We start from the raw sequence: 24,695 nt of genomic DNA, 5'->3' as shown, positions 1-24,695 counted from the left end.
CTCTACATTATATATTTTTTCCTTAATGAAAATCAGAAAGATATTGTGCTATTAACACCGTGAACTCTTTGACATCTGTCATTTTTTTGTGATGGGACTAAATTCTTTGAACAGGTACAGAGGAAAGTGTTAAGTACAACACAATGCTTCTTCACATTGTTTTCTTATGTGCTGCTTCTTTACCAGTCTTGATTTATCTGGAGAGTAAGGAAGTCCAGAAAGGGAGAAAACTTACCTGGAAGAGAAGTGAAGTGCTCGCATGGCACATTCCACCACTTGATACGGCTCATTCTTTATTCTCCAATAAAATGAAGCCATGTTATACAGTACCCATGAGGAAGAATTCTAGAGATTAAACAAATAAGAGAATAATCCAACACAACTCATCACACTTTCTTCGACTCAGAATGTTCAAAATGAGCACCTTCACTATTCTGTCTCTTCTGAAATTTAAGCTGAAGAACAAGACATTACACCAATGAATAAGCAGGGGACAAAGTACCAAGAGACTATATCTGTCAAAGGAGCCTCCTGATCACCAGCGGAGCAAGTATGTGCTTTCAGGTGTCATCTCCATGGAGAGACCACTCAAATTACTCAAATTCAAGCTCTTGCTCCAAGAGAGAAATTAAGCTGAAAAGCCCACCAAGTGACCCAAACTTGTTGATTCCTATTTCAGGACTTTAGAAGTTAGGACCTAACCTACTTAGAAATGCCAGTTGTTCCAACATGAAATTCCTCAAGTTAACAAAGTTTCCTATTTATTTAAATATCTGAATGAAGGTACATATGTAAGCAAAAGGCAGGCTTATCCTTTTGTAAACGATGAATTTTTATTTGTTCTTCTTTGATCTGTGTTCACAATCCAAACCTTCACTGCTAAAAATTATGTCTTTAGTATAGAGTAGTTAAGAGTATTATTTAGTGAAGTTAAACAGAAATTGAGATAGGTTTGCCTCTTCTGTGGCCTGGATTCATAACATACTAATTTCAACCACACAGAGGTCTAAACACTGAACTGGACCATGACAAAAACTCAATGTAAATCGTTTAAGCCCATGTAGAGAAATTTCAAATTTGCCATGGCAAAAAGAAGTCATATGAAGTTAAAAAAAAAAAAAGTTATAAAATTTAAGATAAACTGGGAAAAGTATATATGACAACCACTGTTTATTATCTTTAATACATAAAGAGCTCTAAAAAAGAAAGACAATACAAGACAAAATACAAGAGAATATGGGTCAAGAACATGCACAAATTCAAAAGTTCAAAACAATGGTAAATTAGCAGGAAAATGATGTAAAACTTAACAAAGAATATAAAGAAAAAAGATACAAATTTTCCTTTTATAAATTCGCAAAGATTAAAAAGAATGCCAACACTCATTGTGGGCTATACTAGGAGTTGTGAGTATATTAACTTCAGATATTAACTGTAGAAATGTTAGTGAATGCAACATTTCTGGGGGACAGTTTGCAACATTATGTAAAAAGCCTTAAAATAGGATTACACTTTGAAGCCCACAATTCCACTATTAAAATTTTAGGGGTACCTGCGTGGCTCAGTGAGTTAGGCGCCCAACTCTTGATTCGGCTCAGGTCATGATCTCAGGGAAATGAGATCAAGCCCTGCATCAGGCTCAGAGTGCAGAACCTGCTTAAAGAATCTCACAATCCCTCTCTCTGCCCATCACCTGTCTACCGCCCCTGTGTTCTCGCTCTCTTAAAAAAAAAAAAAAAAAAAAAAAATCTTGTGAGAATAACTGTTTTAACTATAAAGATGTGTAAAAATAAAAAGATTACGTTGTAAGATAGCAATGATCTCTGAATGTTTTTTTAAATTTTCTCTTTTATAGATTTTTTTTATGTAGTCTGAATTTTTCCCAAAAGGACAAATTGTTTTCTTCAAAAAGAGTTATTTTTAATATTAAAACTAAGTATAATTCTGCATTAATCAGCTTTAAGTATTCCCTCTTCAAGAAATGTATAGAATTTGCAAGTGATGCAAATAAGGGTATAACACTTGCGTATGTTGTTAAGGGATACGTGCCACATTCTTTCAGATTTGACTTAAGACTTAGGTTTCAGTCTGTTTTGACAGCCCTTTGAGAAAGTTTTTTTCAAATTAACAAATGCTTTGATTTTTATCTCTTATGTTCAGACTTTATTTTGTGAATTGGGACCAAAAAATCGATTACAAATTGTATAGGAATAAGTGAAAACACCGTGATAAGTAGACTATGATGGTCTATATATGTGTGTGTATGTATGTATATGTGTGTGTGTGTGTATATATATACACACATATAAATATATGAAGTATATATTGGAATATATTGGAAGTAAGAGAAATCACAATATATTGGAAGTAAGAGAAAAACACATCTTTAAAGGAGAACTTTTTCTGTAAGATTTCTCATAAAATTTCACTGTCAATACTTTTTCCTTCTCTTGGACACCTTTTCCCTTGGCTTTTAGGAGACCGCATTCTTCTGGATACCCTTTTGGATCTCTTTTGCTGAACTCTCCCCCTATGCTTGACAGCTAACTGTGGGAGGACCAGGGACTCAGAGTGGCCTCTTCTCAAACTTCCCTCTCCTCTAGATGAGCTCATCCAGTCCGATGGCTACAAACACTCCTTACTTAATTATCCTTTATCTTTTAAAGGATATTTTATAATTATCCTTTATAGCTCTATCTATCTATCTATTCACCCTCCTGGAGCTCAAGTCTCTTTTAGGTACTTTTTTTAAGATTTTGTTTGCAGGCGGGGGTGGTGGAGGCGGGGGGGTGGGGAGCGGGCTCCCTGCTGAGCAGAGAGCCCCGGCGGGGCCCGATCCCAGGATCCTGGGATCATGACCTGAGCCGAAGGCAGAGGCTTTAACCCACTGAGCCACCTAGGCGCCCCAGGTATTTCAAAATTTAATGTGACCGAAGCAGACTCTATCTTCTGTTCCTCTACCCCAGCACTGCTCTTCCTTCAAATTGTTCATGCCAAGACTTCAGGAATTATTCTCAATTCCTCTATTCCCTTCATTCCCCACATCTAACTCATCAGCTTCTAAACTTCTAAACATTTCCTGAAATAGTTTAAGTCCCTCCATTTCCAAAACTAATCATTCTAGTCCAAGCTATGTCATCTCTCTCATGAATTACTGCCCGCAGCCTTAGAACTTGTCTGTTTTCAGTTTGAGTTCCTTCAGTCATTTCTCCAACTAAGTTTAAGAGTATATTTTTTAAAAATAGTAATTGAGGGGCACCTGGGTGGCTCAGTCATTAAGCATCTGCCTTCGGCTCAGGTCATGATCCCAGGGTACTGGGGTCGAGTCCCACTTTGGGCTCCCTCCCAGTGTACTGGGGTCGAGTCCCACTTTGGGCTCCCTGCCCTGTGGGAAGCCTGCTTCTCCCTCTCCCACTCCCCCTGCTTGTGTTCCCTCTCTCATTGTGTGTGTCTCTGTCAAATAAACAAACAAACAAATAAATAAATAAAATCTTTAAAAAAATTTTAATTGAATTATGTCACTCCTCTGCTCTAGCTTCCCACACTCAGGTTTCAGCGCACAGAGTCCTTACTTTAGTTTTCAGAGTCCTCCTTAGTCTGGCCCTGGTCTACATCTTGGGCTCCTTTCCTCTCCTTTCCTCACTAGGCTCCAACCTTACAGAGCTTTACCTGTTAAAGACTGAATCTTAGTGTCTCTCCCTGCCCCCCTGACCCTGTCAATTTACATGTGGAAGCCCTAACCCCCAGTGTGACTGTACATGAAGACAGGGCTTAGGAAGAGGTGCTAAAGGTTAAATGAGATCCTAAGAGTAGGGCCCTAATCCAATAAGGCCAGTTCCTTCATAAGAAGAGGAAAACATACCAGATCTCTCCCCCCACACACACAGAGAAGGGGACATGTGAGGACACAGTGAGAAGGTGGTCATCTGCAAGGCAGGAAGAAAGTCCTCAGCAGGAATGAATCAGCCAGCACCTTATCCTGGACTCCCCAATGTTCACAACTATGAGAAAGAAGTTTCTGTTGTTTAAGCCACCCAGTCTGTGGTATTTTATGATGGCAGCCTGAGCAGACTACTATTCTATTGAGCTCATGAAGTCTTCAGAGCCTTTGCCTTGGCTTAGAATGCTCTTCCTTGACTGCTGACTTTTGGTTCCTTCTTGTCATTCAGGTATTAGCTTAAATTTCACCTTTAAAGAGAGGAGGACCCTAACTGTTCAATCTAAAGTAGTCACACAATTACCCTCTACCTTAATTTTCTATAGAGAACTTACCACTATGATCTACTTTCAACTAACCATCCTCTGAAGGTATTTTAAATCCTAGGCCAGTTTTCCTAGGTAGTTTTTATAACTCATCAAGTTCTGGGGATGCAATGTTTTACATTACCTTCAGAAAAACAAGATGAAGACAGTAACTTGGCTATAAAATCATCAAAATATATATATATGCCATATTTGAATAAACATATAATAAACTCTATATAAATCTTGCCTGTTCACATTTTACCTAGTACCATTATAATACTGCTTAAAACTAGCCTCCATTTTGGGGCACCTGGGTGGCTCAGTCGATCAAGCATTCTGCTCTTGGTTTTGGCTCCAGTTGTGATCTCGGGATCACGGGATTGAGCCCTGCATCAGGTTCCACACTGGGTGTGGAGCCTGCTTCAGATTCTCTTTCTCTCCCTCCTCCTCTACCTGTTGCCCCGGCTCTCGTGTGCTTGCTCTCTCTCTCTCTTTTTAAAAAAAAAATATTTATTTATTATTTATTTATTTATCGGGGCTGGGGGGGAGAGAGAGAGAGAGCGCGTGCCCACAAGTCGGCAGAGTGGCAGGCAGAGGCAGAGAGAGAAGCAGGCTCCCCACTGAGCAAGGAACCCAATGCGGGACTTGACTGACTGAGCCACCCTGGTGTCCCTTGCTTACTCTTTTTTGAATAAATAAATAAATAAATAAATTTTTATTTATTTTTTTGGGAAAGGAAAGAAAGAAAGGGAGAGAGGGATGGAGGAGGGAAGACACTAGCCTACATTTTATGATACAACTCAGACACAGAGAAGAGTTAAAAAAAAAATCTGCTTTCTAAATTCCCACACGTCATGCTAAATGACACATTTAATTTCTTGGGTGCTGTTACATAATTTAATTCTCTATTTCATGTTTTTAAAAGTAAATGGTTCCTTAAAAGAAAATTATCAGAAGATTTTATTGTTGGTAGTGATTGTTTTCTTGTTCAGAGAACAGTGATGATCTAAATATTGGGTAAATATTTCAAAGACGCTAATGTTAAATTTTCTTTCACATTCAAAATATATAATCTAGCCTATAAGCCCTGTTGCTTATGTTGGCTTATAATTTACTTTTTCATGAATTAGTTTAAATAAAACTTTTGGCATCCCTTCCTGGTAGAGGGGACTAGACTACCAATGTTTCTCCCTAGCTTTGAACCATACAGTTTATATTAATGTAACCATATTTAAAATCACTCTCTAGGCAAAAATTATCCAGGCAGATTATTTTCTGAATGATCTAAATATTGGGTAAATATTTCAAAGACGCTAATGTTAAATTTTCTTTCACATTCAAAATATATAATCTAGCCTATAAGCCCTGTTGCTTATGTTGGCTTATAATTTGCTTTTTCATGAATTAGTTTAAATAAAACTTTTGGCATCCCTTCCTGGTAGAGTGGACTAGACTACCAATGTTTCTCCCTAGCTTTGAACCATACAGTTTATACTAATGTAACCATATTTAAAATCACTCTCTAGGCAAAAATTATCCAGGCAGATTATTTTCTGAGAAAAAAAGACCGTCTGCACACAGAGTCTCTGGCCCTTTCAATCACTGATGACTTACCTTCTGCAGCCCTTCATGAATGAGGTGACCTATGTCATCTATACTTCTTCCTAGTCGTTTAGATAAATATGTGAAGATTGGATCTTCTTTAGGTAATAGAGGTGCAGAAAGATTAACTCTCTCTTGTACACCCTGAGGAGAAGAAAAAAAATGAAAAAAACAAAACAGAACAAAACAAAAACCACACACGCAGAAAAAGGAGATCATAAGACAAAAGCTCACAAGTAACTCAGTATCTTATAGCACTTATTTTAAAGGACTTTTAAGAAATAGGAGATGTTTGTAAAATTATAAAGCTGTTTGGAAGGGGAGAAGAAAGAAAAAATATTTATAAGCAGGAGACTATATTACAGAAAAAAATGTAAAAACAAACAAACAAACCCAAATCTCTCTACTTACTCGCAAATGTTGAAAAGCATGTATACTATATGGAAGTTCTAGAATTTTGGTACAATCAGGTTGCTCAGGGTCTGGAGGGACAGGAGATTCTGTGTCTATATAATCTTCAGGGCTAAAATCAAGAAGCCAGGGGCAATACATGAATGAAAGGTGAAAAAATGTCTAGTTTTTCCCTGACTGAACTATACTGTCCTAGCATCTCATCTTTACAACCAGTACTAGTCCACATTCAACCTTTCTTTCACACAGCAACTGTTGGGAGGCAGTATTTTAGGAGTTTAACTTAAGGGAGATAAATCAAAAGAGAGAAAATAGCAGGTAGACCAAAGAATGTCAGGATTATGAACTTTATAAAAGTTTTTCAATATTCTTCCCAGAAATGTTAAACCGATTTACACTTCTGTTGACAGCCTCTCCACATTTTTACCAGTTACTGATTTTTAAATATTTTTTCCAATTTGAGAGGTGAAAACTATCTCAATGGTTTATTTTGTACTTACTTGATCATTACTGAGAGATAGATTTTCCACATGTTTGTTGGCCATTTGTATTTCTTTTCCTATAAATTGTTCAATCTTCTGTGGTATTAAGTATTTTTAATTGATATTTAAAAGTTCTACATGTATTTTAAACTTTCAAATTTCAATAAACTCATCTGTGACTGAAGCTTATCCACATTGATAAATAATTTCTTACCGATTTGAGAGAGGTCTATTCAGGAAAACATTAATTTTATTTCTGGAAAGAAAATTTCTTTACCTGATGTCTTTGCTTTCCAAAGTTATGTATGTGCCATCATACAGATCCAGGTCCCCTAAGGGCACCTTGGCTTTGATGCAGTCTGGATCCTCTTTATTATGTCTTTGTTCCAGTCCAGTATCTCTGTCCTCATTCTCTTCTATATGAATTTTTTGAGCAACTAATTGCTTCTGTTGGGAAGACAATGAGAACACAATGGATTTTTCTAATATTTCAGTCTAGACAACACATAAGAGAAAGGGGAATTTAATGTGTTGAAGTCAGAAGAATCCTCTATGAAGAAAGATAAGGATTCTGAACATAGAAGTCCCCCCTTACCTGTAGGGGTATATTCTAAGATTCCCAGTGGAGACCCAAAACCACAGATAGTAACAAACCCTATATATATTGTATTTTTTGCTATACATATATATCTATAATGAAGTTTAATTTATAAATTAAGCACAGAAAGAGATTAACAACAATAACTAATAATAAAATAGAATAATTACAACATTATACTATAATAAAAGTTAGGTGATGTGGTCTTTCTCTCAAAACATCTTATTGTACTGTACTCATCCTTCTTGGGGTAATATGAGATAATAAAACCCCTACATGATAAGATGAAATAAGGTGAATGACGCAGGCACTGTGACAAAGTGTTAGACTATTATTGACCTTTAGAGGATAGGTCAGAAGGAGGATCATCTGCTTCTGGATCAAGGCTGACCCATGGGTAACTGAAACCACAGAACACAAAACTGTGGATAAGGGGGAATTAATTCGCTGATACAAATAAGCTTCTCCAAACAGGTGTCCATATATAGAAAGTAATATTATATGACATTTATAATAATGGCAGCTGAATACCTTCATAATAGGATCTCTGACTACCTATAAAGCTGCATCTGTAATTTAACTTCCCTGGAACAAAATGGCTCAGAAATTAAAACTACTTTGAATTGTCCATATCATATTTCAGTCCTTCAAGACATCCAGCATGTTGATAATGTGGACTAGAATAATTTCCCCTAATGCCCTGTTCTCCAGGTGAATTCCTGCTACTCACAATTTTTTTTTCAAACATACAGAATTATTACATAAAAACCTATGTTTCCACCACCCACATCTACCATATGATAACATTTGCTATACTCATTTCAGATTTTTTAAAAAAGAAAAATAAGGTAGTTGAAACCATTCTTTACTGCCTTCAAAATCCCTCTCTCCCTTCCCGAAGTTACCACTATGCTGAATTTGTTTGATGTATCATTTCTGTACCTTTATACAATATTACTATATTACACTTATTCTCTTAAAATGTTATGCATATATATCCATATATATGTCCCAAATCAACATCTAGCATTGATTTCCACCTTTAAAATCTTTATGTTAACAGGGTCAGCCCATATCATTCTACAACTTATTTTTTAACTTTATGTTTTTAGGATTTATCTACAGTGATCAGTATAGCTCTAAATTTTTCATTTTAGCAAATGTATAAAAATGTTTTTATCCACTTTTCTGTAAACCTTTAGGTTGCTTCTTTCTTTATCTTTTTGCTACTGAAAATACTGTGATATTCTATAAAAGCCTCCTGGTGCACATGTGTAAAAGAACCAGAAGGGGTAAAAATATGGGACGCAGAGGTCATATGGGATCCACATTTCTGATTTAGATACTATCTGACTTTCAAAGTTGGTATAACCACTAGAATTCTACCAACAGATAATGATAATACCCATATCCCCACAAACTTACCAACATCACATTTTTAATTTATGTCAATTTGATGGGCATTAAATGTTATGATTATTGGGGCAGACTGCATTATTCTTAACCAATCTGCTGCAACTCCTTACAAAGGAGCTTACACATCACTGTTCTGCTGAATTCAGATGTGGCCAGTATGACTCACCTTGACACATATAACATGAGATGTTCAATGGAATCCTCTGAAGAGAAACATGTTTAGAACCAGTGTATGCTTTACTATGTTCTTTTTTTTTTTTTTTTTTTGATTTATTTATTTATTTGACAGAGAGAGAGAGAAAGAGAGAGCACACACAAGTAGGCAGAGATGCAGGCAGAAAGAGAGAGGAATCAGGCTCCCTGCCGAGTAGACAGCCCGATGTAGGGCTCGATCCCAGGACCCTGAGATCATGACCTGAGCCAAAGGCAGAGGCTTAACCCACTGAGCCACCCACACATCCCTACTATGTTCTTTCTTTTCCTTCCAGTACTGAGAAGAGCAGTATGCCAGAGAGCGGCTGTGCTGTCAGCCTGGGTTCTGGCATTTGGATCAAAGTGACGTTTAATAAGACCTCATTGTTTTAAGCCATGAAGATTATTGGGATGTTACTAAATGATCTATTTCTACTTACTCATTCCCTCCCGACTCTTTCCCTGTAGGTAGGCTGTACTATACATTGCCCTATGACTGCAGGCTTGTCCACATGACTTGATTTGGACGATGGAATGGGAGTAGAAATGACGTCACTTCTAAGTAGAAACTTTAAACAGGCTCGTATGTTTGGTTACTCTTCCTTGAACCTCTAGCTTCCTCCATGAAATAGCACTGAGATTTTTGGGACTATCTGTTGCCAATGCAAAAGTTGTCATATACTGCAAAATGGAGCCTATCTTAACTAATGCAATTATTAATGTGATTGAACATATTTTCATATGTTTGTATTTTATAACTTGACTTTCCAAATCTGCCTATGTTTCTCCAGTTTTTTTTAATTGATTTGCAGAAATTTAGAAGAGTGATTTTGTAAACTCAGTCTTTATCAGTCATATGTACTTCAAATATCTTCTCCCAGTTTACAGCTTATGTTTTAATTTTGTTCATGGTGTCACTTGCTAAAGAGAAGCTTTCAGTCTTAAGATGGTCAAAACTAGCAGCTGTTTTCTTAATTGTGGTTTCTATGTCATTTAAGGAATCCTTCCTATCCTAATGTCATAAATAAAATATTTACTGATGAAAAACCCAACAAAATAAAAAGGTAAGGCAAGCACTAGAATAACAGAAATGTAATCTATAGTTTTAATCCCTGTAATTTATTTGTTAAATGTGTTGGGTCATTTGTTCTGCAGAGTCTGCCACTCTACAGGATTTTGCTGACTGCATCTCCTTGGTTCATTTAACACGTCCCTTTCTTTGTCCTCTGTATTTCCTGAACATTGACAGCAGGATCCAGGGGTTCTTAACTCTTTTGTGTCACAGACTTCTTTGGCAGTTTTGATGAAAGCTGTAGATCCCTTTCTCAGAGTCATCTTTTAAATACATAAAATAAAATAAAATACATAGAATGAGAAAAGAAACCCATTATACTGAAAATGACACTGGAAAATAAGGTAGTGGATTAGATTCACATTTCTTTTGGCAAAACTACTTGTTAGGTAGCAATACTCTTTTTTTTTTTTTTTTTTTAAAATCTTTCAAAGATTTTATTGCAACAGAGTGGGACAATATGGAATATCTCAGGCAGGTCTCTAGAGCCCCAAATTTATGCAATGTATTTTCATAGGTAGCAATACTCTTAAGATATTAGTATGTTTTCCCATAAATATTCCAACAGGATTTTAATTTATTCAGTTAGTTCTACCTTCTCTTAAACATGACAGAAGAGTCTAACAGGCTTTAACTAATCATTGAACAGGCTTCAACCCAACTATGTATTATTTTTACCAAGCTTTACCTTTCAAAGGGAAAAAAAAAAAAGTAAGTTTAGCAACTTCTTCATCAGTATTTGTACTCATCATTATACATCCTTTACATATCTACTAGATTTATTTTTCTTCTTGTAGAAGTACGTCTTTGACTTTTTTAAAAAGCGAGTCTGCAGTAAGTAAACTCTGTCAGAAAACATCTTTGCTTTGCCCTCACTCTTGATTGATGGCTTAAAAGAACAGAAAATTCTAGTTTGAATGATTTTCCCTTAGCACTGTAAGGCTATTCCTCCACTGTCTTCTGGCACTTTAAGAAGTCCATCTCTCTGTCACTACTTTGTAGATAAATGGTATTATTTAGTTTCATGGCTTTAAGTATGAATTTTAATGACAACAAATTTATATCTCTAGCCTGTACATTTACCCCACAGTCCCTACTACCTTAATCAAAAACGGATGGAGTCAACATTTTTCATTTTCATTGACATGGTAAACGCCATCTTCCCCCTTTCATATAGTCTCATTTACTGCCTCTTAACAAGAGAACAGCAATAAACATATATAATGTATATATGCATTTGAAAATAAAAACCACTTTCTGCACCACTGCATTTTTGGAACACTGTTTTTAATAAAAACAGATAAAGCTTCCAAGCACAATGCTGTATAAATATACCTATTGTCTTATTCCTACTTTTTCAAATAACAAATATTGTTTGTTATAAAGCAAAATCAGTTTATGGAAATCAATGATAGAAACAAAAAGGTCAGACTTTATTAGTACTAATAGATTTCAAAGTTTTCAAAGTGCAAGGTGATTAATGTTTTCAACTCATCATAAAAACACACAATAACAAGACTCTACTTGGGAATTAATAAAAAAATACATTTTTATAAGTAATGAAATCATTCTTTTTGTATTTTACCCAAACTCTCCTTTCAAGTGTATGCACAGAGATCACTCCTTTTCATACTTGATAGAAAAACTTACACATGGAATCCCTGGTCAATGATATATTGGTCAAGAATCGGGCAAAACTTGGGTTAGTCTGTTTCTCTACTATCACTCAAATGTCGTTCTAATTAGATGTTACTTTAAAAAATATGATTAAAAGTATATATGAAACTGAGAAGAACTGGGCTTAAGAAATAATACACTTTCAACAAGTTTCAACTGCATATCACATTTCCACTGCCTCACCTCCAATTCTTTGAGGTAGTTAACTGTTGTTTCTTGTCTCATTAAAATGACTAAGTCATGGGGATGCTTCAAGTTCATTGGTGAATCCACCTGTAAGCAAGCAAGCAATAAACAAAGCTCAGACTTCATCAACATTTGTTTGGATTCATCAAGTTTCCCTTAATATGCTTTAAATTACTGTTCAACCACCATTACACAACCAGAATTAAGTGCTCAGTAAAACTCAAGGTGTATTTCAAAAGTGATCGCACATAAATTTCAGCAAAGAGAATTACATGTTCAATAGCTGCCCCCTGAATCCGAACATTAAAGAGTAAGCTTTTGAGGTGAATATTCTAACTTGGGTCAGTCACATAAGGAATATTCAAGAGGAGAAATATTTGGCAACAAATAAAAAAGTAAATTCCTTAAAAAGATAATTCATACCTGTAATAATAAAAAAGGAATTGTCTTGTCTTGACAGAACATTTCATATCTGCATAGGTTTGGAGTGATAAAAGGAAAATTCTAAAAGCACCTATTTTTGAAGGCTGTTTGTAGAAGCTATAAATCAAAGTCAATATAAAATAATCTTGAGATTTATTATTTACAACTTGTTTTCTCTGGATCATAAATAGGTAACTATGTTGTTGAAGATGTAGTAAAAATGAACCCTCATATGCTAGTAGCAGCCTTATAAATTTGTTCTTGTTGTCTGGAGGGTCATTTGACAACATGTAACAAAATGTTAGAAGTGCATCCCTTCTGATCTGGCAATATTAACTCTAGGAAACTATTCTTAAACAGGCAAAAATAAACACAAGGATGCTTACTACAACACTTTAAACTGCAAACAAATTAGACACAACCTAAGTCCATCAATAAGGGAATAGGGAGGGGTGCTTGGGTGGCTCAGTTGGTTAAGTGTGTGACTCCTATTCTCAGTTCAGAGTCACAGTATCAGGGTCATGAGTTCAAGACCTGCATTGGGCTCTACACGGGGCATGGAACCTACTTAAAAACAAAAAAAATAAGGGAATAGGGAAATCCACTGTCTAAAATGGGATACAGAAGACTAGACCTACTGTCATGGGAGGATATTCACAACTCATAATTTAACTAAAAGAATAATAAGCATACTATGATATTTTTGAGAAATTACATATATATACTTAAAGATGTATACATGTCTCTATATGTACAAAACTAAGTAACTGCAAAGTAACTTAGCAGTGGCTCCTTTGGGGAAGTGGGATCAAGAAGAGAGGTACACTCATTGTCTATATACTTGTGTTATTTTTAAACTTATATAATGAAGACATAATACATTTATAATAATTAAAAAAAATATGTGCACACACACACATGATGTTTGAATACCAGAAAAATCTGACAGTGGCCTTGGTACCTAAGGGATGAGCTAAAGTTCCTGCTACCCCATGATGCTAGATTGGAGCTGTCAAATTACAGATCAGTCCTTCAGGAAGCTCAACTTTGAGGAAAAAGTATCTTTTTGTAACCTCTAAGAAACTGGTATCAACTCAACTAATCGAATTTAGAGGTAGCTTTAAAAAAAAAAAAAGATTTTATTTATTTGAGAGCAAGAGCACGTGCAGGTGAGTGGGTTGGCCGGGGCGGGGGGGGGGCGGGAAAGGGGCAGAGAGAGAGAATCTCCAGCAGATTCTGTGCTAATCACAGAGCCTGACCCAGGGCTCAATCTCAGAAGCCTGAGATCATGACCATGAGCCACACAGGTGACCCTACAGCTAGCTTTTTAAGTGCAGAAGATAGGCTTGCATAGATGTTGGTGATACAAGAGTCTATTAAAAAAAAGATTTTAAAAAGTGGGAATAATAACAATATGAAATAAAGTTGAATGACTACTTTAATAATATGCATTATATTGCACAATGTTAGGTGACTACAGAGAAAATTCATCTGCCTTTGCTTATCCTACCATCTCAGAGACCCAGAGGAAAAAGAGATGCTAGTCCAGAGTAACTTCCATACTTCCATTGTAATGATCTGGACTACATAAATATTACTGTATCATTGTGATAATTATCATAGCCCATGGTCTTGCTTTTAAGATGAGATCCCTTCATTGCTCCCCCTGGCCTTTCCACTATATTGGAATCTATATCAAAATTGGACTCTGAATTTAAAAGGCACTAAAAATACAATATAGCAAGGCCTATAATACTCGACAACCTGAGCTGTAAATCTCGTCTAAACAATCAAAGCTAGCAAAAGCCTACAAGCAAAATGCTATGTTTATCTCAATAGAGAACAGAGAATTTCACTTGTCTTTTCATAGTATTTGAACATATGCCCAACAGTCAAATGCACGTAGGGAGGGAAAGCTACTATAATGAATTGAATCTGAACAGATTCAACTCCAAAGCCCACTGATCCTTTTTTTACAGTGTAATAAATTACAGCACACCATAGTTTTTTTTTTTCCATAATTTTTATAGAAGAAAATGTAAAAGCTACAGCCAGTGGTCAGGGTGCTAAAGAATTTTTCATAAGGAGGCCAAAGAAAGTCTGCTTACTTTGCTACTCTGTCCAGAACTTCAAGAGGTAGCTATTTAGTACATGACTCCATAAGGATTTTTAAATGAGGATTTTATAAAAAAATAAAATAGGAGGTGGGGAAGGAATGTTGGAGTATGACATTCCAATTCCAATATACCTAAGCAATCCATTTACCTGATATTTGGAGAATTGCAAGAGGAATGAAACAATGCGATAAATGAAGATTTACACTGAAGAAATACTGAAAGCACATTCTTAGTTTTAGATTAAAAGGATACTAGCTAATCAGGGCTTTACCATATTTGAATAGCATGGGATTGAACAACATTCAGTTGTGAGGAAGTACTTTTCATTCCCTTAAAGCTTTATGTTCAACAAATATACAAGAGCTAGAAGAGGTATAAAGATAAAATTATTAGTGGAAGGAACGAAGTGAGTTCACTGACAGCTGTGCTTCTCTTTTTGACATGGCAGCAAATAGCATGGATCTTTGCCAGATAACGGTTGGTTGCAGATTTATAGCCTGACATATATATTTGAGGTAACCTCAAGTTCTTAAAATTTAAGACTATAATTATCTTTGGCAAATGCCAATTGACTTGAATTTCTCTCCTTTTGAATTCCTCCCCTCCTTAAGTTACAAAAGAGAGTAATGCCTGTAAAGACTACAACATCCATTCAATCAATAAAGGTTTATTAAGCCTCTACAAACCAGGCCCACTATGTCAATATTTGAAGCCTATGTACTCCAATTTTATATACAACGTGAAAGCCTTCAAAATCTTTAGCATTTAGAAGAGGCTACTATCAGCCCAGGAGCAAAAAGTGACAGGAATTAGAGAGGTAGGTTAAAAAGGACATGATGGATACATAAGACCTCAAGATACCTTAGGGCTTTTTCACAAGGGACAAGCACCCTACAAACTTCTGTTACTTCACAGCATAATAAATGATGCTTGTAATGACCTGAATCATAAAATAAAAGGAATAATTTTCAATCTGTCCTACTTAAGATGGTGAAAAAATATAAAATATTATTTTAAAGATTTTTATTTATTTATTTGATATAGAGAGAGACAGCAAGAGAGGGATCACAAGCAGGGGAAGTGGGAGAAACAGGCTTTCCAGCAGAGCAGAGAGCCTGATGTGGGGCTCGATCCTGGGACCATGACACCTGAGATCCTGGGACCATGACCTGAGCTGAAGGCAGACGCTTAACACTGAGCCACCCAGGCGCCCCAAAAATATGAAATATATTTTAAAGCAAAGCTTATACTACAGGGAAAAATTGACCAAATATTTGGAAATTAGCTATATTATATGTATTGTATAGAATGATTCCTTCTCTAAGAGTTCTCAATTCAGTTTCATTCTCCTTTGAATACATTATTTAAGTACATGTGTCCAATTATATATAATAGCGGTAAATATTTTACTCATATCAAGTTCGTTTTCATCTATTTCAAAATTTGCTGCTGTCTCTATCGTTAATACCTACATTTCTCTTCTGGAGCCCTACTTCTGTGAATTCAGCAACTTCACACGGTAACAGAGGGAAATATCACTGTATAAGGATAATTACTTCACTGCCAAATCAAATAAAGGGTGAACAATTTAAACTTAAAATAACCTAGTCTATGTATTTAAACATTTTTGAGTTCTACAAGAGCATGAGTGAGTCTATCACTTTCCAGTGGTTCTTTATGACAAGAAATTGACCATTTCCATTATAACATTAACTCCAGCTCTCATGTGCAACTTAATTCTTCACATATGCTAAATATTCTTACCTCTTACTTCTTGATGGTATTCAAATGAGTACGTGAGAGTAGCATTACTGTAGTCTTGTATCATGCTGTACACATTTTTAAAAAATTCCCCTTAATTAGAAACTAGAAATACTTTAAATCTTTTATTCAGAATTTTAGATTTATTGAGATAGTATGATGGAAAACATAAAATCTTCATTGCTTTGAAGATTCTACCTCTACCTTAAGTGATCCCACTTAGTGGGGATTTATAGTGTTTGCTCTCTAGTATCTGCAGATCCCTTCTTGTGGCAAAAACACCTGCTTTGCTTGGCTGGAAGCATCCTTCCCCACATGGGAAGCCCAAATCAGTGGATTCCTTCCCCTTGGTCATGGTGATGATCTCTGAGAAAGGACATCACCCAAGTAGTCAGTTGGTACTAAAGAGACTATAATCTAGAACTTTTGTTTGAGTTATGGGGACTAGTCATCTTGTATTCACAGGCGCCTAAGAATGGGGTTAAAGAAACAGAAATGAAGACAGAGAACAAACCTATCATGGTTATACTGTTTTAGTCCTGGATCAAACTGTAGCACTTAGAATTTGTTCAAAGATTCCAATAAAAATTTTCAATACAGAAGTCTTGCTGCTCTTTCTAAACATGTGCTGACTTTTCTTAGGCCCTCTGTCTAGGGTATCCTTTTACTCTTGTGGCTCTTTTCAGACTTCCTGTCCCTTTGCACATGCTAAGTCTCCTACTCGGAACATACTTCTATCCTTATGCTTTTGGTGAAGGCCAAATGACTGGGCTCAAATGACATTTCTTTTGTGAACCCATCCTTCTCTCGAGCTACCATGGTACTCTTTACATGCTGCTGCTTTTTTTTTTTTTTTTAAGATTTTATTTATTTATTTGATATAGAGAGAGAGATCACAAGTAGGCAGAGAGAGAGGGGGAAGCAGGCTCCCCACCGAGCAGAGAGCCCAATGTAGGCTCTGATCCCAGGACCTTGAGATCATGACCTGAGCTGAAGGCAGGGGCTTAACCCCCTGAGCCATCCAGACGTACCTATATGCTGCTCTAATAGTGTTTATTACATTGTTTAATTATTATATGTCTGTCTCTCCAAAAATTTTTTTTTTAATTCCCCTTTCTACTTTAAATACTTCATAGGCTTTCAGGTATATGTCAGACACCTAATACACTGTTCATTACTTGATGAAGTTATCTGATGTCCCTTCTTTTAGAGAATCCATCTCTGTCAGCATTATCATTCAGTGATGACTGACCATCTGTAAAGGAGGTAAAGTGGTTAGGCCTCCAGGAATCATGACAAAATAAGTCCCTGACAGGTCTATGACTAGCTGTATGACCTAAAGCAAATCACCTTCCCTGCACGGGCTTCCATTTCCTCATCTATAAACTTGGGGGGACCCAGCACGATGACTTCCGAAGTTCCTTAGACTCTTCATATCTTACCCTCATAAAACACTTAACACTACCATAAACGCATCACATTTTTACAAGTCTCATGCACCGCTGAAGTAATCCAGTGTTCGAATGAATGAAACGATCATTCTTCCAATTAGCCTGGATAAATTTGTACTCACTCTAGGTGGGGACTCTCCAAAGCTGCAGCTAAAAGCTTCTTTTCAAACTGTCAATTTGTCAAATTAAACTAAGGTTCCAATTAGCAGTGGCTATTTATTTCTGAGCAATTAGGCCGCTCATTGTATCATGGGCAAAATTAGTCTCCCAGTCCTTATGCCACTTAATTCTAACAAAGTTCAATTAAAAAAAAAATCTCTTCTGATCATAAGCTAAATATGTATGTTACTGTAAAAACAAACACATTATGGATAATATAAAGAAGAAAATTAAAATTACTTAAAAGGTCACCTTTCAAGATACATGCTGTCAGGTAACTATATTAGGATCACTTTTCAGGCTTGTGCGCCTGTGTCTGCACGCATGTGCGTGTGTGCACATACACATATACGGCTATGTAGATGAGTATTTTTACAAAAACAAGTTCATATTTACTATATTGTATCCTTCCCTTCTCCACTCTTTCCTAAAATTTATCAGATTTCTTCCTCAGGAATATAGATCTACATCATCCTATTTAGTTAATATTATATTAATTTATCCAGCTTCCTATTAATTAAAATTTGAGTTATTCTCCCTTTTTAACAATACTGAGTACTTATTAATTTTTTGATTGCTGCCTAATTATATTCTTCCTAAAAATAGAATTGCTAGGTCAAAAGGACTGCACTTTTAAATTTCTATTTTTCGCCAGCTTTTCTCCAGAATACCTGAATCAACTTAAATTGCTAACAACAGTCATTGAGGTTCTACACACTCTGAAGAACACAGGGAAAGGGTGAATACATTTTAATCTCTTTGGTGGCCACACGTATTTCTTCTTTTGTGTACTTACAAAAAAAAAAAAAGCTTCCTCATTGCCTCACTTTAAATCCATCTGATAGTTTACATCACAATTTTACAACTGCTATTTTCTAGATGGTGGGACTCTAGATGATTATCTTGTTTCTGACTTCTTCTAAAACAAACACCTATTTCTTCCTTTTTTAACTGGTATCTACGCATCTTGTTAAAATGAACTTTTAGAGTGCTATGCAACATGTATTTTAAAGAGAAAACAGCTGTAGTGACACATAAGCTTAGTTCTGAGCAATAGTCTTGTAGCTTTTCCTTTTACATTCATAGAGAAAAAGTTTCTCTTGCATACGTGGGGACAACCAAAACACTTCAAAAAGTTAACATCTTTTGTATTTCCTTGTTCCTTACCTTACTCTCCTCAGACTTTTATCCTTATTTCAAATCTAGTTCACTACCATTTTCAAATGACGGCCCGAAGAACCCTCACCTTTATGACCCCTGTCAGGTGAATACAGGGGCAAGCAAGATGAGTTTAGAGGGATGGAATGAGGGAGACAAAAGTCTGTTGCCTGACTTGTCATGCAATTTTTTCTTCAGGATCCAAGTCTAACCATCACAGACCTGCAAACCTCCTCCAGGTTTAGAGAAGCGCAAGCTCACAAACGCAATACAAGTCTAGCCTCGCCTCTTGAGAGGGACTTACATGGGTTCCTGGCTATGATTTTCAAAACTTTAATACAGGAGCAGATATTTTACTAGGTATACTATCAGATCAATAAAACACTATCATTATGAACTGTCAGGATTGGGAAATATTTTTGTTAAAGATGACTTTTTTTGCCATTAGGTACTTGTCCAATATGGAATTTTAATAAAAAAATTTTAGAACACGCCTCAATTTTGCATCAGAAATCAGGTTATCGAAACTAATATAAACTTTAACGAAACAAAAATACTGAATCTTGACCAGCACATGAATTTTTACAGCCTTATATCTCTACTTTCTGAAGTTTTACCCTCAGATTTTACCTTCTCATTTTCACAGTTCTTGGAAGACAAAGTTATAAATGCTTAAGTGCACTTAAAACAGCCTAGGTATTTGAAGTATATTATATAGCTATAATCTAGATTGGACCATGTACAGTGTTGCAGACGATTTTTTAAACACTATTTATTTACTTAGAGGGAAGGAGGGAGAGAGAGAGAAAGCAAGCGAATGAGCACAAGTGGGAGAGAGAAGAGAGGGAATCTCAACCAGATTCCATGCTGAGCATGGAGCCTAACCTGAGGCTCAATCTCACCACCCTGAGATCATTACCTGAGCCAAAACCAAGGACACTAAACCAACTGACCCACCCAGGCGTCCCTGTTGCAGCCAATTTTATGAGAACATTCATATCACACAATCACCATGTCCTAACAGAAAGCAAGTTAATAACCATTTCAACATGAACAACAAATGATCAACTTCTTTTAAAAAGTGCTACCAGTCTACATGTTTCGATTTGTGTCACCAGAAAACATACAAATAACAAAATGAAGCAAGTAGACAATTCACAACTTTACAAGGAAAGAAAATGAAATGCTGGATCAGGACTCAAGAGTCACAGATACTTCTCATTTGTGTATTTATGATATTCTTGTAAACGTATACAGAAAAATGTCACTGCAGTTAGAGCTGTCACTGCAGTTATATTGAACTCAGAAGTGACTCTCATTTAAGCAGCCAAAGCTTATCAAACACAGAATAAGGGCCCACCAAAGATGTCCCTGTCCTAATCCCAGAACCTGGGGCTAGTTAGGATGCATGGCAGAAGTTAAAGTAGCAGATAGAGTTAAGGTTGCTATTCAGATTACTTTAATTAAGACAGAGAGTATAACCTGATTATTCAGGTGGGCACAATGTAATCACCAGGGTCCTTAAAAGTGAAAAAGGAAGGTGAAAGAGAGATGTGGATAAGGAAGAAAGTTCAAAGAAGGGGGCCAAGAGCCAAGGAATGTGGGTGGTTTCTGGAAACTAGAAAAGGTAAGGAAATGGACACTCCCCTAGAACCTCCTGAAAGACATGCAGCATACTGTCCCCTTGATTTTATTTTATTTTTGTTTGTTTTGTTTTTGTTTTTTCTTTAAATATTTTATTTATTTGACAGAAGGAGATCACAAGTAGGCAGACAAGCAGGCAGAGAGAGAGGAGGAACAGGCTCCCTGCTAAGCAGAGACCCCCCCGCCCCCCCACCCCCACCATGAGGGGCCTGATCCCAGGAGCCTGAGATCATGACCTGAGCCGAAAGCAGAGGCTCCAACCCACTGAGCCACCCAGACACCCCTGTCCCCTTGATTTTAGCCCAAGGAAACATGGGTTGGACTTCTAACCTACAGAACTGTAAGATGATAGATTTGTGTTGTTTTAAGCCACTAACTCTGTGGTAATTTTTAACAGCAGCAAATAGAAAATTAATACAAGCACCCACTAAGTTCTGGCTTAATGCCAATCTTAATATGACAAATAAAACATGTGTGAGCTTGCAAATTCTTAGATGGATACTATGGATTGAACTGTGTCTCCTCAAAATCATATGTTGAAGCTGTAACCTCCAATGTGACAGTAATTGGAGACTAGACCTTTTGAAGGTAATTTGGTTTAGATGAGGTCATGAGGTTAGGCCTTATGATAAGATCGGTGCCCTTATAAGAGGAGCTAGAGCTTTCTAGCTGCCATATGAGAACACAGCAAGAATGCAGCTGGTCTGCAAGTCAGAAAGAGAAGTCTCACCAGAACCTGATCACTCTGGCCCTCTGATCTTGGACTTCTGGACTCCAAAACTGTAAGAAAATAAACTTCTGTTGCTTAAGTCACTCAGCTTATGGGATTTTGTTATGGCAGCCAAACTAAGATTTCTTAATCAAATATTGGGAAAGGGACACTAAAATGAGTGCCAGAAATTAAACCTTAATTTTATCATTACCCAGGTGACGGCAAACTCAAAAGTCAGGAAATCACTTTGCTATTCATGCTAGGAATCATTGCTGTAAGACACTACTGAATAAAGGTCAACTTGATTACTCATCAAACAGTAGTATTAACATGGGGAGGTCAGCTTGACTAATTTCTTTTACTGCAATCCCAACAAGTGGGAACTAAGTATTAATGACAAAGGTTCAATTTTCTATGAAGATAACCAAACCAAACTGAGGGTTCCTTTTTGTTCATACTTCCACAGATGGGCACACGCTGTTTCACTAGGGCAATGCATGGGATAAGGGGTCTTTCACTAGAATCAGATTATATAAACAAAGATCTGACATAGCCCAAACACTGTTGGGCATTTTCAAACACTCCTGATGCAGTCCTTTAAAAGGAGGATTCAGCGATATCTAAGAAAATTAAATATGCATTCCTCAAACCAGGAAATTCCATCTCAAAGGATTCATCTTACAAATATGCTCACAGAAGGACACAGAGACCTATGAATGAGCACGTTCACTCACGGCAATATTGTTTGATGGGAAAAGCCTGGAAACCATCTAAATGGCTATCATTAGGGAACTGGTTAAATAAATTATAGAACAGCCATACAACCAAATACTATGTATTTTTAAGGGTAAAGAGAGTAGCTTTTCATTTCTGATAGACGTTTACCTCTTATTAAGTAAATAAAAACTAGTCATGAGACAAAATGTTCCCAGTTGTGGTTTTTAAAAAATCTGTATGAGGGGTCGCCTGGGTGGCTAAATTGGTTAAGCAACTGCCTTCGGCTTAGGTCATGATCATGGGGTCCTGGGATAGAACCCTGCACTGGGTTCCCTGCTTGGCAGGGAGCCTGCTTCTCCCTCACCCTCTGCAGCTTCCACTGCTTGTGTATACACTCTCTCAAATAAATAAAATCTTAAAAAAAAAAAAAATTTTTTTTAATCTATATGAGGATTTGCAAATGCATGGGAACTTCTTTGGAAGAATACACCAGTAATTATGTGATTACTTCCAGGAAGAAGGACTGTGAGTGGTTATGAAACTTTCACTTTTCATTTTACATCATCAGTAGCTTGAAAAAAATGTTTTGAACTATGATCACATATTTTAGTTTTAAATTCAACTATAAAATTAAAAAAAAATCAGTGTCTTATAGATAAAACTATAGAAATATTTTTCTTTATACTAGTAGTAATGCTTAGCAGTACAGAGAACAGAGCTTAGAATGGGATCTGAACTTAAGTTTACACATTGCCATTTCCTACCTTCATGGCCTTGGGCAAGGAGTTTAACCATACTTAGCCTAAATTTCTGTATTTAATAGGTCAATATCCACATCATACTGAGTCTATAGGACAATGAGATATGAATATGAAAACACTTAGTAAAGTGTTCAGTGAAATAGACATAAAATTTTATTCCTATAAAAGTTACCTGTTCTCTTCCCCTAAGCGGCCTGACGTGGCCTCTGAAAATGGTTTGCTATTTACTTGACTCAGAAAACCCTACAAAATCATGCAAATCAAGAGGTTCAAATCTTCATGTTCACTTTTTTTTTTTTTTTTAAAGATTATTTATTTATTTGACCGAGAGAGGCACAGCAAGAGAGGGAACATAAGCAGGGGGATTGGGAGAGAGAGAAGCGGGCTTCCCGCTGAGCAGCGAGCCCGACATGGGGCTTGATCCCAGAAGCCTGGGATAATGACGGGAGCCGAAGGCAGCTGCTTAACTGACTGAGCCACCCAGGCGGCCCCATGTTCACTTTTAAGAACACACATAAAACTCTCCAGGCCATCAAGGGTATGCATATCCGAAAAGCCACCAAGTATCTGTAAGAGGTCACTTCGCAGAAACAATGTGTGCCATTCTGTGCTACAATGGTGGAGATGGTAGGTGTGCCCAGGCCAAACACTGGGGCTGCACACAGGGTCAGTGGCTCAAGAAGAGTGCTGAATTTTTACTGCACATGCTTAAAAATGCAGAGAGTAATGCTAAACCTCAGGGTTTAGATGTAGATCCTCTGGTCACTGAGAAAATCCAAGTGAAAAAGGCCCCAAGATGCAGCGTAGAACTAGTACAGGGCTCATGGTCGGATTAACCCACACATGAGCTCTCCCCGCCACACCGAGATGATCCTCACTGCAAAAGAGCAAACTGTTCCTAAGACAGAAGAGGAGGTGGCACAGAAGAAAAAAATATCCCAGAAGAAACTGAAGAAATAAAAACTTATGGCCTGGGAGTAAATTCTGCATAGAAAAAATGCAAATAAAAATAAAAACAGGAAAAAAGTTTATTTTACCCTAAATTAGGGCAGCTTCCATGTGTGACTGTATAAAATGCAAACTCTGTGAAGGCAGGGACTGTATCTCGCTCACAGCTGTATTCCACCTACCCAACACAGAAAGCATTCCAGTATGTATTTAATGAGCTAGCTAAGCCTGCCAAATATAACCGCGCGCAAGAAGCTCTCAGCAAATGCTTCCCCAAATAAAAACGCTCCTGCTTCCATTGGACCACGTTTGGCAAGTATCATTCTCTTGAGTTTTACTAAAGATGACTACCCATCTCAACTCCCTACCAAGCAATTAGACTCAAGGTAGAAAGGGCTGCTGGGTGGAGGGGGAGGGGTGTGTGTGGGGGTGTGTGTGTGTGTGTGTGTGTGTGTGTGTGTGTATGAGAGAGAGAGCGCGCGCGCGCGCGCACGGGGGAGGGGGGATGTGGTGTGTGTGTGTGTGTGTGTGTGTGTGTGTATGAGAGAGAGAGAGAGCGCGCGTGCGCACTCTCTCTTGCCGGTCCCCTGATTTTAACTTAAAAGTGCCTCACTGGTAAGTGAGGACTAAGTAAGATGTTAGTAAAAAGTACATAAATGAGTTCTTTTCAAAAGTCATACTCATTAAGTAGTTAAATAAATATGGAAAGCATAATCTAATCTGTCCAGTGTAAATTTCTCATAGTAGGTATTGAAAACAAATATGTACTTTAGCTTATGTAAAACTGTCATGACAGTACAGATTTATTAAAAATTTATTAAAAAATGTTCCTATGGACATGTTTATATTAATGTTAAATGACTTACCTATAAAGTATTTGACAGTTTATTTATATAATATTCAATAATTTAAATAATGCCACAATCTCCAAGTTCTTTGAGCATATCATCAAAGGTATGTACC

At 36.8% G+C, this 24,695-nt stretch overlaps 1 protein-coding gene and 1 pseudogene across 2 annotated transcripts in view; one reads left to right on the top strand and one right to left on the bottom strand.

The window, feature by feature from the left end:
* Positions 1-24,695, bottom strand: part of TTC17 (tetratricopeptide repeat domain 17) — a 118,993-nt gene that overhangs the window by 86,403 nt on the left and 7,895 nt on the right. For both annotated transcript variants that reach the window (XM_044259116.1, XM_044259117.1), the window contains exons 2-6: positions 11,879-11,968; positions 7,018-7,187; positions 6,259-6,370; positions 5,860-5,991; positions 236-345 (exon numbers count right to left, since the gene is read on the bottom strand). In XM_044259116.1, coding sequence (XP_044115051.1) covers positions 236-345; positions 5,860-5,991; positions 6,259-6,370; positions 7,018-7,187; positions 11,879-11,968 — 614 coding nt within the window. The remainder of the gene's footprint in view (positions 1-235; positions 346-5,859; positions 5,992-6,258; positions 6,371-7,017; positions 7,188-11,878; positions 11,969-24,695) is intronic.
* LOC122912854 lies at positions 22,997-23,765 on the top strand (annotated as a pseudogene).

This window comes from Neovison vison, chromosome 7 (genome assembly GCF_020171115.1).
Source record: "Neovison vison isolate M4711 chromosome 7, ASM_NN_V1, whole genome shotgun sequence".
NCBI lineage: Eukaryota > Metazoa > Chordata > Mammalia > Carnivora > Mustelidae > Neogale > Neogale vison.
The sequence above is the reverse complement of the archived record's forward strand: the minus strand, read 5'-3'. Positions and strand labels throughout refer to the sequence as shown.